General features: G+C 50.1%; 6 protein-coding genes across 6 annotated transcripts, besides 1 other annotated feature; 2 read left to right on the top strand and 4 right to left on the bottom strand.

The window, feature by feature from the left end:
- Positions 1–161: 161 nt before the first annotated feature.
- FPSE_09487 (uncharacterized protein) lies at positions 162–3,943 on the top strand (the record flags this gene model as incomplete). The annotated part of the gene is made up of 3 exons (XM_009262604.1): positions 162–1,667; positions 1,723–3,704; positions 3,760–3,943. The coding sequence occupies 3 exons, from the start codon at positions 162–164 to the stop codon at positions 3,941–3,943; spliced, it is 3,672 nt and encodes a 1,223-aa protein (XP_009260879.1).
- Positions 3,944–4,269: 326 nt separating this feature from the next.
- FPSE_09488 (uncharacterized protein) lies at positions 4,270–5,451 on the bottom strand (the record flags this gene model as incomplete). The annotated part of the gene is made up of 1 exon (XM_009262605.1): positions 4,270–5,451. The coding sequence occupies one exon, from the start codon at positions 5,449–5,451 to the stop codon at positions 4,270–4,272; it is 1,182 nt and encodes a 393-aa protein (XP_009260880.1).
- Positions 5,452–6,085: 634 nt separating this feature from the next.
- Positions 6,086–6,174: a microsatellite.
- Positions 6,175–6,232: 58 nt separating this feature from the next.
- On the top strand, positions 6,233–7,249 carry FPSE_09489 (uncharacterized protein; the record flags this gene model as incomplete). The annotated part of the gene is made up of 1 exon (XM_009262606.1): positions 6,233–7,249. One exon carries the CDS (start codon positions 6,233–6,235, stop codon positions 7,247–7,249), a length of 1,017 nt encoding a protein of 338 aa, XP_009260881.1.
- A 336-nt stretch (positions 7,250–7,585) lies between these two features.
- Positions 7,586–9,335, bottom strand: FPSE_09490 (uncharacterized protein; the record flags this gene model as incomplete). The annotated part of the gene is made up of 3 exons (XM_009262607.1): positions 7,586–8,306; positions 8,356–8,952; positions 9,007–9,335. 3 exons carry the CDS (start codon positions 9,333–9,335, stop codon positions 7,586–7,588), a joined length of 1,647 nt encoding a protein of 548 aa, XP_009260882.1.
- Positions 9,336–10,623: 1,288 nt separating this feature from the next.
- FPSE_09491 (uncharacterized protein) lies at positions 10,624–13,218 on the bottom strand (the record flags this gene model as incomplete). Its single annotated transcript, XM_009262608.1, has 2 exons — positions 10,624–12,728; positions 12,807–13,218. 2 exons carry the CDS (start codon positions 13,216–13,218, stop codon positions 10,624–10,626), a joined length of 2,517 nt encoding a protein of 838 aa, XP_009260883.1.
- A 1,104-nt stretch (positions 13,219–14,322) lies between these two features.
- On the bottom strand, positions 14,323–15,232 carry FPSE_09492 (uncharacterized protein; the record flags this gene model as incomplete). Its single annotated transcript, XM_009262609.1, has 3 exons — positions 14,323–15,010; positions 15,072–15,151; positions 15,206–15,232. 3 exons carry the CDS (start codon positions 15,230–15,232, stop codon positions 14,323–14,325), a joined length of 795 nt encoding a protein of 264 aa, XP_009260884.1.
- Between the last annotated feature and the right edge of the window lie 372 nt (positions 15,233–15,604).

The following is a 15,604-nucleotide window of genomic DNA, read 5'->3' as shown; positions in this document are numbered from 1 at the left end:
CCGCTTTGCCTTGTCAATCAATCTTCTGTTGGTCTTTGTACCACTTTGCACGCGTGTTTCCAATATCCCGTTCATGATTCAGCCTCTTTTTTTCTTTTCTCTCTCTTCTTTCTCTTCCTACTTCCTCTTATCCCAATAGTTGAACTGTTCTTGGCCGCATGATGAAGCCAACAGTATCACAAGACGGTGACTCTACCGACGCCGCCTTACCCATTGACGACTCGTCCATCTCTCAAGTCTTTGGTGATCCTATTCTCGACTTACACCTGACGTTATGGGACATCTTCGAAAGCGCTGCAGCTTCTAAGCCCGATGGAGACGCCATTGTTTCGATGTGGCAGCCACGCCATCATTTGTCCAACGGTGATCTTCCTCCTCCCCCTAATGGGAAAGACAGGCCCTATTTCAATTGGACCTATGCGCAATTGAGGGACAAGGCGGAGCGAGTAGCCGAGACGTTGGAGAGTCTGGGCTGCCGATCTGGAATGCGGCTGGCCGTTGTGCTTAGTAACTGTGCTGAATGGGCCTTGTTCTTCTGGGCGGCGGCCAAGATGCGCATGGTCTTTGTCCCCATTGATCCAACGGTCCCTAGAGATGCAAGAGCTGCAATCCTATCCGTCAAGGCGAAAGTGGTGGTGGCACAAGATGCAGAGGCTGCAAAGGCGCTCGATCTTTCCACAGAGTCGAGGATCTGTATAGTGTGTGCAGAGGAAAGGATGGGAGACTGGCTAGAGCTACCTGATGTGTTGAGTTCTAGAGAGAAACTGTTAGAATCTACACCCAAGTTGACAAACGGAGTTGACTCGACAGATACCACCCAAGACGACGCAGCGTTGATCATCTTTACCAGCGGAACCACAGGTCAACCCAAAGGATGCATACATACGAATGCCAACCTCATATCGCAGTGTTGCGACTTTGATCCAGAAGTCAACGCCATGGGAAAGCTGCGATGGCTTATCCACACTCCTGTCTCGCACGTGTTCGCCATCAACAACACCCTTCGCGCATGGCGTTGGAGTGGCTTGGCTGTCATCCCCTCCAAGACCTTTAACGTGGATGCCACGCTCGACGCCCTCGTCAAAGAGAGATGTCACATCATGTCCGCCACTCCCACGCTTGTCAAAGCACTAATGTCGCACCCAAACTTCCCCAGCGTGGACCAACTCGACTTGCGAATCGTCACTATCGGGGGTACATCCATCGGACCAGAAGACATCAAGCTCTGCCGCGAAGGACTCGGTGCGCAAATGGCAATTCAAGTCTTTGGCATGAGCGAAGGCGCTCCCATCATCACCTGGAAGAGGGCGGATCCAGATTTGGTGGACAGTTGGCATCCTGGAGTCGGCAAGGTTCTGCCAGGGGCGGCAGTGAGGATCTGCCGGCCCGAGACGCGAGAAATACTACCTCGATCGGAGATCGGAGAATTGCACATTGGCGGAACATCCGTTATTTCCAAATACTACGACAACAACAGGGGTTCTGATGGAGCCATGTACACCGACGAAACAGGGAATTGGCTAGTCACTGGCGACCAGGCCAGGATTGACGACAAGGGAATTGTTTATATTCTCGGTCGTTACAAGGATCTAATTATTCGAGGTGGTGAGAACATATACCCTCTCAAGATTGAACAAGTGCTTCTCCAGCAACACAAAGAACTACAAGTAAGTCCAAGCCAATTCCTTGTCCCTCCAACATCACTAACAAATACATCAATAGGTTCAAGTTGTTGGTGTTCCGGATGACTTGGCTGGCCAGGTCGCTGTCGCTGTCGTTATTTTACCAGAGAATCTAACAAAATCCGAAATCATTGAAACTGCCAGAAATGCAGACCAACGATACGCCCTAGACGGCGTCTACACCCTCCAAGAACTCGGCCTGGAAAAGTTTCCTCTCACATCACTCGGCAAAGTCAAGAAAGAACAACTCAAAGCCCATGTCCTCAAACTGCGACAAGGAAATAGTTCACCAAAAGGTCCATTATCGTCAAAGGGTTCAATTTCACCAACTAGTCCGGTTTCGCCAAATGGCTCAAATTTGCCAAAGGGCCCCATCAACAAGGCAACTCCAATACCGCCCTTTGTCAATAAGCTGCTCAGTGTCTGCGAGCAACTCATTGGAATTCGGCCTTCCATTACGGAAAGCTTCAAGCATCTCGCCGACAGTATAACCCTGCTACGCTATTGCGACCGCGTGCTGCGTGCCTGTGGCCAAAGGCTCTACCTGCAGGACTTGATTGAGCACGACACCATCGAGAAACAAGCCCATCTCCTTCTCTCTCGAAAATTCCAACAAGCCCGCCTTGTCATCACTCCTGAAGTACCTAAACCCAATCCTATCCAGCCTAGACAACACGTTCCAGCTCCAAATCATGACATACCAACCACTACTTCCGCCTGCAAGGACACAGGCAAGGACACACTCAGTCACGCCAAACGTGCCGTAACACGCGCTGGCTTCTCCCCATCGGAAATCGAAGACGTCCTACCCATCCGGCACTCGTTGCATCGGACGGCGATTGGGTCCCGTCCGCAGTCCTACCACAACCGCATGGTCTTTCGCATCTGCAACGTTGCGCAGCATCAGATTCTGCGCGCCCTCGAAAAGGCGCTGGTGTCGAGGCCGATGCTGAGAACCATTGTGTTCCCTGACTCGAACCGTATCCCGTTCCACGCCGTCCTTGCCCCGAGTCCCGCTCTCTTTGCACAGCTCATCCACGAGGTCGATGTCGAGACCGAGGAGGATGCGCAGGATCGTTTCAAGGATGGTTCCGCCCAGGGCCACTCGTCACCATTCATGTTCCAGGCTGATTTGGCAAGGACGTCTGGTGGTCAGGTATTTCTTTGCGTCACCTTTAATCACTCCGTCTTTGATGCCCTGTCCATCTTGCAGTGGTACCACGATCTCGATCACTGGATCCAAGACATAAAGACTAACATCCCTGCATTGACTTCCTATCGGCTCTTTTCCGATTTGTTCACTCAATATGAGGAGAGCGTGCCTGCACAGAACAGTGTTGCGTTTCATGTTCGGAAACTTCGAGGCATCTCTCGCTATGACCGCGCATTATGGCCTCCACAAAAGGCACCTGGCATGATGATCGCCAATGACCAAGGCTCACCGCATGCTAGAGAAAGATGTCAAGTCCGAAACCAAGTCTGGAACGGCGATTGGGAAAGCCGTGCTCACGAGTTCCAGTTCCCGCGAAACGGTCGCGTTGCAACAATACCAGGGCTTCCAAAGCTTCAAGACGAACACGGCATCCACCCAGCACTGTTCACAAAGAGCGCGATTATTCTTTTCAATGTTCTTCAAACTGGTTGTTCACATGCTTTTCTCAATGTCTGGGAAAGCGGACGCTCATGGCCCTTTATTCCCCAGTGGATGAACAAACTCCTCCCTCCAGCCATGAGTATTGATGGTCCTACCGTTCAATGGATCCTCAATATGACCGAAGTTGTCCGCAACGAAACAGTTATTGAGTTTCTAAAACGTATGATAGCCGAGAGCGAAGAGCTAAAACAACATGAGCATGTCCCTTGGAACAAGGTTGTTGAAAAGCTCAGCGACGAAGGCGAGGCTGCAATCGACGCATCTTTCAGGCAATCTTTCGTCTGGGATGTTTCCCTTGCTATGAGCTTTTCAAAGCAGGGAAGTTTCAAGACTTTTGAGCCTGTCGCACGCTACGATTGGGCTGACTGGTAAGCGACAACCCCATCCATTGCTACATCTGCCAACTGACTAACATCGGGATAGTGGGTTCTTCTGGAATGCCTTTATGGTTGATTCGGTGAACTTGTATTATATTGCTTCTTGGGACACGGCGCAAATGAACGATACAGAGGTCGGCGGACATTGTGATGCTTTGTCTGAGATCCTCCGAAAGCTAGGAGACGAGAACAACTGGGACAAAAAGCTGGGCGATGTGTTCCATCTATGAGTTATGATGTTACGAAATGTCACTGGGAGGCGTTCTGAGTTGTTACATTAATCACTTTTCAACGACTTAATATGTTTAGTACCAATTTCATGTCAATTTGTTACACATCTATGTATCCAAGGGCTTTAGGCTCATCAAACGCCTTACCCATCCATCCTTGTCCAACAAAGGAAATCATTTCTTGGATGACCTGCCTGCAGGTCCTCCTCATAGAAGACGGTTTCTTCTCCTCACCGCCCTTGTATTCCTTCTTTCAGAATGCAGGGCTCAGGGTTCGTCCCCTTGTCCGAATCCTACTGGAAGACATTGTCTTCTCAGCCGCAGGCTTAGGCGGTCTTGTGAGCTTGACAACCCGGTCGATGACCAGACGTTCCATGAATGGTATAGAAAATCGAAGCCTCCTTGACAATCTCGTTCACCTCTCTTACGACAATTTTGCGAAAGGACGGATGGAGCAGAACATTCAGCCACTCGCGTTTGATACGTAAGGGGTTTCTAGAGTGCTTTGGAATATACTGCTTAATCTCGTCGTCCATTGACTCAACGGCTGCAGCGACGAAATCGTCTACTTCAGTACCATGCTTTTTCTTGAATGCAAGCCAGAAGTGAGCGAAATAGGCCTCAACTCTGAGGAGTAGTGCTACATCGCGGACTGTGAAAGCTCTGTTGTCTGCTTGATCGGGCTGGTTTCGGTCACGGTTTCCAAAGACGGGCGCCCAAAAGCCATCGTGCTCCTTGCTCTCAGGTCGCTTGAAGCCGACCAAACATCCACAAAGCATGACAATTGAATTACCACACTTGTGCATCTCAGTCCGCAGAAGCAATTCCAACCGTCGAAGACGGCGGCGGAAACACTTGATCTGCATTCTCGCAGCTGATACTTGATATCCAGGTCCATCTATAGGTAGTTGCATAGCCATACACAGATCCAGGAGGAAATCAACAGCCTGCCCTGTATACTCTGCATTAGAAGTGATACAGTTCGGCTGCATACGAAGAAGCAGATCCCAAAAGAGCTGGAGCTCAACCCAGATCTCATTAAATTCTTCGTCAATGTCTTCCATGTCGGGCACCCCCTTCTCAACGCTGGCTTGGAAGTTGCGACCGCTCATAAGGCAGGAGGTGTGCTCATAGCCTGCCAGAATTGTGGTGAATGGACGTAAGTCCAATAGCTTCTTGCGTGCAGGGTCAGAGAACATACCCGACGGTACGTTGACGAGGTCCTCGAATGTGTAGGCGTGCGATTTCTCCTCGGGCAAGGTCTCCCGGGGCACGTCTGCAAAGGTGTGGACTTCACTAAAATCCCTGAAAGGAGCATGTATAGTATCGAAGCTTTGAGCGTCGAAGGCGCCGTTGGGAACATCTCCGTTTGAGTTTCGAAGAATGCCTTTGGTCTGGTTGTTAGTTCGACCTGGAACACTGGAAGCTGAAGGCTGAAGAGTCTCAGCGAATCTCACCGTTTGGGAGGTTCTTCGCATAGGAAACTCCTCGAGTTCATCCATGGCCATGTTGACGTTTTCTCGGATATGGGAATCTTCAAAGAAACTCAATTTCTCTCAGTTGAATAGAGAGGCCTTGGTTGTGTGGTGGTGAAATAGCTTTGTGGTGACGAAATAGTTGTGATAGCAAAATATCTGAATAGGTTCGTAGATTTCAGTCAAGGTTTGGTTGATAGAAAGTTTTCGAAATCCTAAAGGGGGGATTTGGCAGCTTATAAAGGTTTTGTGAATAACGCAGTAGACAATGCGTTTAATTCACTGGGATTTTTCGTATGTCTTGTACTGGAAACAGAGCGATGATCTTCTCTGGACAAGATCCTATCCCAAGGATAAGGTTAGTGATCAGAAGAGAAGGCTTTCTGGTCAGGACTGTGTCAAAGATGCCAAGCTGCATTAACTACAAAAAAGAGAACTGGCCAGCATATATAGTGAACATAGCATTAGTTCCTCCTGAAAGAACAGACCATCAATCCATTGTACGAATATCTTCACCACCCCCTTTGTACTAACAACTCATTGTTCAAAGGAACGTCCCGCTCACACTCCCGTTATTCACTATTCCCATCTGGTATAAAGCTCTCTCATCTTTTAGCCGTCAACAGATCATAGCTTTCTTCATCACTTTCCATCAGAGAACTTGCTATCAACTTACCTCAACTAATACTAACACTATCACAACTCATCAACACAACTAACCCACTCTATCTCAACACAACTTAACCTTTCTCAACTGGAGTGTTAGCAACTCTTCGCATCTCACATCCAGTCGTCTTAACTCAACCTCGCAATCATGGGTTCCCTTCGCACCGGCGTCGAGCACTACATGGAACCCCTCCCCTTCCGCCGCGAACCCCTTACCGATCGCCCCTTACTCTTCTCCGAGCAATGCGATCGCGGGCATCGCCCTCCATCATTCGACATGAGCCTGATTTCAAACTTCGAATTTGTCCCCAAGAAAGAGACATCCGCGCAGTTCTGGGCAAGCATGCTTGAAGAGTTGGAAAAGGTGATAACCTCTATACCCTCTGGTGAACGTTCTTGTTCTTCTCTTGAGTCTCTTCCTTCTTATCCTTTTACGTGGATGGATGGTGGACGCTCTCGGGGTGAGTTCCCGGTATCTCCTCTAGGTGAGAGTGCAACACTTGCATCAAGCAGGTATGCATCGCCTCTGGAGGCTTCATCGGGAACTCTCCGCGAGTGTGAGTATGAACCCGCTCCGTCGACAACACAGAGCGAGTTCTGGTCTACTCGCACCTCTGGTCATGAGCTTGGTGTTCGTCCTGCTTCCGCTCCTATTGCGCAGCGGATTGAAACTCCTCAACGTCCTCATCAATGGGCAACTCAGAAAGAACTCAGTCCCTCTTCCTACTACACTTCCAGCGATAGAGAATCTCCTCGGATTGGTAGAGAAAACCCCCCTTTCTCGCCATGGGACGAGGACCGTGAACCCTTTCCCGTCGTATATCCAAATGCACCTACCATCGACCATGGAGCTAGCACACCTCGGTTGTTTCTAGGAGAGCTCAGTTCACCCGGTACTGCTGCTACTGGTGAGTATTTTCACACTCTGTCTTCTGCTTTCGCATCAACTACTTATGGAACTTTTGCTGTGCAGATCCCTTTCACTTCTAGATCACCGACATGGTCTGAGTACGAGCGTGACATCATATTGTACGATGATTCGATGGATGATTCAGACAGTATAGGGGACTTTGTTTGCATTTTTATGGGGGCGTTCATATCCTTTGTTGCCGTGAGCACATATGCATTTGTGCTGCTTGCGATTGTGGAGTATTGGCTCAAATAAGGGGCCAAACTTGCGGACTGAAGGAAGAGGGCGACGGTTACGGCGCGGATTTATTGGAGCTTTGGAGTTTAATTATTGGGTATGAAACGGACATGACTTATCACGTCACATTTCCTTTGTCAGAGTTGAGGAGAATAGAGTCTTAGGATAAAAGTCTGCTGGTCAGACATTTAGGATCCAGAAAATAAAAAGGTATTGGATGAAATAAATACTACCATTAAGTGATATATGACCAAAAACAAAGACATTCTGTGACGTCTATTCCATTTCCCATGCTAAACAAAGTACCCTTAAATGCGCCCAACACCATACTTTCATCAAAACATCACACATCGTTTACTCCCGCTTATCTCTATCATCCTCCTCCTCATCCTCTTCAGCGCCCCAATCCTTGAAGCCCTGGCCCTGGAGCCAACTAACACCTTTTCGCCAGTTGGTCTCACGGATGGCCTGCGCATCCTTCTCGTAGACAACACCAGTGACCATAAGAGCCAGCATAAAGACCCAAACATCACCACCCTTCATGCTCTTCCACCAGCGTCGCTTAACACCGACCTTCCAGAGGCTGTCGACGCTAGTGCGGGCGCTGTACAAGAAGAGACCACGGCCATTCTTTCGCTCGACAAAGGCCCAAAGACCAGCAAAGAAACCGCCGAGGAAGACCCGCTGTGTCGCGAGGAGGTGACGAGGAAGCCACGTTTGAAAGAAGCAGATGGACGCCCAGGCTGTGGAGAGAGCACCGGTTGCAAAAGTGGACATGCGCAGGGCTTTTGTGATGATGAGCTGCAGGGTTGCCAGGGGGTTGTGGTAAAGAGCGGAGAATCGAGGAATGACGGTGAGCGCAGAAAAGACGGCGACAAAGAAACGGGCAAATGGCGGGAAAGATTGAAGCCAGAATGTTAGGTAAGTTCGAGCGCATGAAGGGTCTCCTGGATGTAATGTTGCGCATGACAGAGAAGTGATAAGCGGGTGTGCTCGAGATGTCAAAGGCGCAATTGCAGTCAGGCTAGGAGGAAGAACTTCCTTGCCAGGGAACAAAGTGGGAGAAACAAAAGCACTGGTAATAAGTCAGTAACGAGTTTCTTATCGTGGGTGTGATTACTTACGGCCAGCTGAGGCGCGCCATTTGAGCCAAGCTATCAACAATCTCCGAAGTCTGAGGCCATTTGAGACCAGACGCCCAATCCTGAGGACGCGATTGCAAATAACCAGATGAGCTGTTAAAGATCAAGTCCCCAAAGGGCTTAGGGAAGCAATCCCGATCAAAAACAGCCGCGTGGAAAAGCTGTCCAAAAGCAAGAGGCTGCAGCATCCAACTTCCAAACCACCAAGGTCTCTCTCTCTTGACGCCGTTCTTTTTGCCCCAGATAAGACCGTCGGCTTCGCAAAAGTTGTATGCAAACTCCAAAGCGCGGAAGATGGTGTAGATAGCGATGGTGACTCGCATCTTCTGAGCTGGGTAGATTCCAAGAGCCAGACCGGCGAAAGATGCACCGATGGCTGGTGCTGAAGTTGATGTGAGCATCGCTGCGGTTCGGGGGTTGCGCGAGCGGAAGGGCTCGACTTGAGGATCGAGTAAATGGACGCGAAGTCGAGTGAAGAATCGAAAGAGGATTCTGTAGAGGAGAAGGATTGTAGAAAGAGAAATAGATAGTCTCAGAGCTGGAGACTTGTAGAAGGGCTTCTTTGGCCCCGAATGTACTCTGTCGAGACGTATTAGCCATTTATCACGAATATATCGTGAATGAATTACTCACTCTTCCTTGCCCATCCTCTTTGCAACTGCATCCCATCCCTTCATACCCAAAAACGTCATGACAAACACCCTCAGCGCATGTCGAATCGTCCTAGCATTATAATCATCGCCGCCTTTGGGAGGTTTCAGAGCCTTCTCGACGCGATTCGGCGTAGGCGTTGATCGACGAAGCACGCGCGAGCGTGAAATGATGTATTTGTGCAGAGCAGCATATTCGTGTGCTGAAATGGTGTAACGCAACGTGTTGCGAAGAACAGGGTCGTTTGTAGCGGCGGATGATCTGGAAGATCGCGAGCCCGAGGCATCGCTTGAAGACATGGAGTAGTCCATGATAGATTAATTTGTTAAAAAGGAGCGGATGTGGTGTTGTGTATTTATATTTAATTATCGTCGGCTGTAAAGGATCGTGTGTCGATTGATTCGCGATGGCGTGTGCGCAGTTCCACGAGCTGAGCTCCAGTGGCGCATTCGAGAGACAGCTTCAGACGGCATCAAGTACGAGGAAAAAGGAAAAGAATAATCGCAAGATGAGATCTGGACTTGAAGGTAAAACAGCGGAAATGCTGAGGGTCCAGATCGATTCTATCACATCTGTCACGAGAACAATGGATGATGATGATGATGAGGGAGAGTCAGAAACAGGAACAGGAGGGATGAAGACCAAGAACCTGGAAATGAGCGAGACGACGTAAAGTGGAGATGGGAGACCTCGGCTTTGATAGCAAGACCCTGCTAAGATTGTCCCAGTTAATTAAAGTCATGCTCTTCAACGAATAGCAACATACAATACTGCCCTTATGGAGATAAATGACAGGGGTTCCCCGCCTCGGATGCTCTCTCAAGAAAACACCATCACATGAAATTATTAACGACCTTCCAACTTGTCGGTTCAACTCGACTAGCTCAGCCCAAAGAAGCTTCTAACCCCGTGGAACTAGTTCGTTTACTCTACATCGTCATGCACTTCACAACTAAGGCATAAATCTCAATCTGGGGTATCAAACCATTCTTGAAGATGCTACCTAATCTCTCGTCCTCTCTCAAATCAAGAGGCGCAAAGACGCATACTCCATTCGATGCTGTAACTAGTAGCTACTACCTACCTTTTTTAAACTTCCAATAGTCAAGTCACTTGTCGTTCATCATAACCCCCCTAATCATGTCCCCAAACGCTGAAGCCAGGACGAGTGAGAGTGAACCACCGCTTCAAGTCCCGACAAACATGTAAAAATCATTAATACTTTTTGTTTCTTCTTCTTTTTCCTTTCCCTTTTCCGTGGGTGCCCGCAATCCCCAAAGTCCCAGTCATTAAAAACATTCCTCGCTTCAAAGGCCCCAATGTTGACATACCCCCCAACGCCTTTTCATCAACCAAAAGTCTCCCAAGCGTATCGCATTGCCGCAAGACACCCTTTTCAAAGCAAGCATTCCTCAAGCACGACTCTTTTTAAAAAAGAAAAACGAGTGGTCAGAACGCACTTGCGTACCCAAGGCTCTGATAAGTATGTGTACAGGCACGTAGCTGGCAGTGGAGATGATGTCATGTTTCTCATCAGTCCATAACCCATAATATCATCCATCAAATCGAAAAGAAAGTGTAGCATCAGCCAAGTCGGTTTCAAGGGTATGCTGATTGGGTCCTCATCTGGGGGTCAATCAGAGGAGTCCAAGTTCGGCTAAGAGTTGGGCTGTCTGAAGGTCCAACACAAACAATCTCTTCCTCCCAGCCCAGCGCACCCCAAGGACCAATGTAGTTCCGTGGCTCCGGAGTAGAAAGCTGGTTGAACACGATTTCCCATTGTGGGATCTGACGAGTCTTCACCATCTCAACAATCTGGAGTCGGCGTCGCTCTCTCTCAAGCACCGTGTCCCTGACCGCCTGGAACACGGCGTTTGCGTTTGGCCACGCGCCTCCATCTCTGGTTGCATTTTCAAGTAGCTCCTTGAGTGTGTCGAAGGGAAGGTTGAGAAGAATGCGAGAAAGGACGGCATTGAGCGACGTTCGCTGTGGTTGAGATGCACCCGAGGCGTCCGAAGTTGGTGACATTACGCTTTCGTTCGAGGCAAGGTCACCAAACTTGATACCGGAAATTTGCTGAGAGAGACGCCCCTTGAGATGGACTGAAGTTCCTCTAGCGATAGGTGGGGGTGAAAGCTTGCGAGTTGTGGCGTTGCTACCCAGGGAGGCTTGGGGCGGAAGACGAGCGTAGTTCGACGAGTCGGTGACCGAAGTGTCTATTTTGAAGGTGGGATGAAGATTGTTGGCAATGAAAGAGACAATCTCTCTGAGCATTGCTCGAGATCCATCACCATATTTAAACGCATCATAGGACCCCTCATCTCGGTGTCCTTCTAGAGCGAATTCCATTGCCTTGTCCACTGTCTGTACGTCCAACAGCTCCATGGCCAACTCGCAGCCACGTCGAGTAACTGCGTCCCAGTGGAGAAGATGACCAGCTGCAGCATACCCAAGAGCAAAATCGAAACGCTCTGGCAGTGACCCTGCGTTGGCTGTGGTACCCTGCTTCAAGCTAGGAGGTGGGGTGAACAAAGGTAGGCCGTAAAGGCGCTGTACGGCGTAGTAGAACGAATCAGGTTGGATCCATTTACTCTCTACCTCAAGAACAAGAGTGGGGAGCTGTCCGGTTTCGCTGGGCCGAGAAAGACCCTTCGACATTGCGGCTGCGAGCTCAGGGCTGCGGGCAAAGACAATTCGGTGACCTGGGATGCGAACTGGAAGAGCTCTTCTGTTGGCGAATTGAAGCTCCAAGACACAATCGGCGAATTGGGGAGATCCGAACTGTTGCTGGAAATGGTTAATGAGACCCTCCGCATCATCCATCCCAGACATCATGTGCGGAGGAGGACCGGTATTCTGCATCATCTGTGGGTATTCAGGACCTCCAAACATTCTGCCTGGGTAGTTTGGCGACTGGTTGTCTTCGCCTCGGCCCGGACCGCCATTTCGCACTGGAGCTGCAGCGAATTGATTGTAAATGTTGACATCGTCTGGAGGGCCGGATGTTTGCGAATCATGGTAGCTATGCGGGGTCGAGGGGCCAAAAGAGTATGTGTCCATGGGTACATAAGCCATCTGATGTCTTCCGAAGTTATCGAAAGTGCTGACAGGGACATGTTCCGCTCCGTAGGGCATCATGTGAGGGAATCCGTTGGCGCCAGGGGCCATGTAGGGAGGTCGACCATCGGGTCCCAGCATACCAGGAGGAGGGGCAATGCCTCCAGCCAAAGGAGCTGGTGATGAGCTTGTTGAACCATGGAAAGCGCCAAAATGAATGCTTCCGTTGCTGGGGTGCGGCTGGTGAGGGTGAGGGAGCGGGCCCTTAGGCAACAGGGGTCGAGGGTCGCGCATATCACCATTCACAGTTGGTCCCAGAGGTTGGCCAGAAGGTTGGAAAGCAGGTGGCATCTGGTATCGGCCAGAGGGGGCAGCGGGTGGAGGTTGAGACTTCATCTTGGAAAAGTGGTGGTTGTCTAAATTGGGGTCAATAGCGTCGGGATAACCTTGATGACGCTGGGCCGTCTCACCCTGACCCGCGACACCATTTGACTTTTCGTCCATCGCAGCAGCGGTCTTGTCGGATGTTCGAGATCCAATATCAGCTGGGTTCTTGGTGGTGGGCTGATCGGCACGGTCTGAGACTGCAGGATTTTTGTGGGTGTCTTCGTTCTCGGTGGTGGTAGAATGCTCGGAGACAGATGCGACTATATATGGGAAAATACTTGTGAGTTTATTGCTAAAAGGTCCGAGTTCATCAAACTTTGAATATTTTTTACACGTACCAGAAACATTGTGCGAATTGGCAGGGTTGGCGTTATCGTTCTTTGACTTTGGGAGACTCTCCACCTTGCTCTCAGTTGAATTCTTCTCAGCTTTGGAAGCTGAAGTCAAAACAGGGCTGGAAACCGAGCTAGGCGCTGCAGCTGAAGCTACAGACCCAGCTTTCTTAACCTCAGCAGGTGCATTGCCATTCGTGAGCTTCAATTCGGAGGGCGAAGGCGCATCAGGTTTCTGGCTCGCGGCAGAGGCAGCACTGGCCCGAGCAGCAGCAGCGGCCTGACGCTTCACATAGGGCAGTGGGATAGCCGGGAGAGGCTTGGAGGATTGAGCAAGCTTGCTCCCTCCAGGTCGACGAGGCTTCGAGTTGCCGTTCTGGGGCTTGCCGTTTTGGGGCTTGCCGTTTTGGGGCGCCATCTCCTAGGCGGGATCGTTGACGATTCGGCAGGGTGGAAGTATTCGACGAACAGGGAGGGGGAGGTGGGCAATGGCAGTGGCCCAGACCTCTACTGAGGGATTCGGAGGGAGGCTCTACGGATCTAGAGGAAGAGGCATGGAGAGCAGTAGTCGTTGAGATAACCTGTGCCCTGGGGTCGAATCTGGGCTCGAGATATCGTGTCCGCTAATCGGAGGTTGAGCTGGTGGTGCACTAGAAATGAGGGTCCAGTTGCAGCTGTTTTTGTGCGGAGAGCAGGAGCTCAACCAGGAGCAGCTTGGATTGGATAATGAGTTCAAGGAAGGTGAATTAAAGAATGAGTGTAAACAGATCAAGGCCTGACGAGAAACCTTGGGCGGTGAGAATAGTTTTAGATGGGGGAAGAAATTATGCTCGAAGGTTTTCGCCAACCTGGAGACCCGGGTGATGATGATGATGTCGAGTTTGGTTCAGTCGCTGTGGTTTGCTTCCAACGGCTTCCAAAGATGGAGAACGAGTCGCAAGGTAACAAAAATTGGGTCTTTCGTCACAATTTTTCTTGAAGCCTCCCCGCAGGCAGGTCCACTAAGGTTTAGGGGCCTAGCAGTAGTGGGTTTAGCGCAGTCAACACTGAACTTCCCGGTCCACTCCCGTCATTGAGAAAACAGTCATCATCAACAAGCAGCCATCCGGCTTCCGATATCCTACTCACGTCGTTTGCGTCCATCGTTATAGGCTGAGCTTGACGTTTGCCTGCAGATCTGATGGCTGCCTGCTGAAGTCTGTTTCTGATTAACTCGACAGTGGCTTCCTGCATCAAAGCTGACCTGAAAACACATGACTTGCATAAAGTCTACATGCTGTATTAACCACTGCTATATCTAGTCTGCTAGTGGCTGTTCTAGTCCTGCCCGACGCGAAGCAGATCGTCAGCAACTGAAACGTCAAAGCATTTGCTGAACATGCCCTGAACGCCATACTAAGGCGCGAGTTACAGGTGTTGGCTTGTTGAACCATGTTGCGCCCGCCAGTCCGCCATTGATAAAAGAAAAAAAACAAGATTTGGGTAGAAATATAAACCTCCATCGCATTAGTATAAACTCAAATTACGCATCGCCGGTGATAATCCTGGCGACAAGAACATAAAAGAAAATGGCCGCACCGGCAACAAGGAGTTTGTTGCGGTATATCCATCCTGTGCTCGCATCTCTTTGTTGGTTGACAACATCGACAACGGCTTGTGTTTGATGTCCGCTGGTCCCTGAAATGCCCAGCTGTGGTCGACAAGATCCGTTGTTATCAGCATCTAGTCGGTTGCCCGAGATAGGGTCAACCTTGTGCTTGGTCATCCACTCCCAGTTCTCAACATCAACCTCGGGCCATTCTGCTCGGAACTTGGCGCCACCGTCTCCAGCCTTGACGTTGCCCTTGTTCGCTGGGTTGCTCTTCATGTTTGAGCCGCCGCCGGTCGAGTTCCACCAACGCGATCGAGCAGCAAGGTATTTTCGTTCGGCGGTTGTGCTGGAAACGGAACCTGTTGTCATCTCTTCACTCGTCATAAACGAGAGCAGTCCAATCAGAATGGTCGAGACTTCCCATGCCGGGTTGAAGGACTTTGGGTGGAAATCGGAAATCGAGAGACATAGTCGCGTGGAGGGCTGGAATCGACCGGAGGGTGTGTGCATGCGAATGGCGGGAGGGGCAAAGGGATAGTTCGGGGGGAACATGAGTGTACCCCAGTACTGGCCGCCATGATACGGTGTGTCCTCAGGGCCGGTAATAATATAGTGCCATCTAGTAATACCGTCAGCAAAGTTGACTCGCGACCAAGAGATTCAAACGTGACGTAACGTACTCCAAGATGTTACACTCGGATGGATGGGCAACAATATAAGGAGGAGGGTTCTCGGAAATGGTTTTGAATTCGCGTGTCAACTATTGACAAGAATCAGTACAGCGCATTCGATTAACAAGATCAATCACACATACACGCTTGGTGGCGGCTTTGCTAGCCATGCTGACGATGGGAAAGCGTTGGGAGATAGGTATCAAAGGAATGGGACAGATTGCGGGTCGCGTGAGTCGCAAGAGGTCCAAAGAAGATCTAGTTTAACGATATCGTCGCACAGGGAATGAAAGTAGAAAAGAAAAAAAGAGAGCGCCCTTTCCGAATGTTCTAACCCTTCGGTATGCTATGTATGCTGCGAGAGTGATGGGAAGACGAAAGTCGGTTGAGATGAACAAGAGAGGAACAGGGAGGACGTATACTGGAACTAGGCGCTGGGGTCCGCTAGGTCCGGATGGTCTCTGTGGCTGTGCATCACATGCCGCTATGACGAAGTTTATCAGGGACCGAAAACAAGAAGAGGTTAAGCGCCACAAGCCAGG

The sequence above is a fragment of the Fusarium pseudograminearum genome, chromosome 2, assembly GCF_000303195.2.
Source record: "Fusarium pseudograminearum CS3096 chromosome 2, whole genome shotgun sequence".
Classification (NCBI taxonomy): Eukaryota; Fungi; Ascomycota; class Sordariomycetes; order Hypocreales; family Nectriaceae; genus Fusarium; species Fusarium pseudograminearum.
The sequence above is the reverse complement of the archived record's forward strand: the minus strand, read 5'-3'. Positions and strand labels throughout refer to the sequence as shown.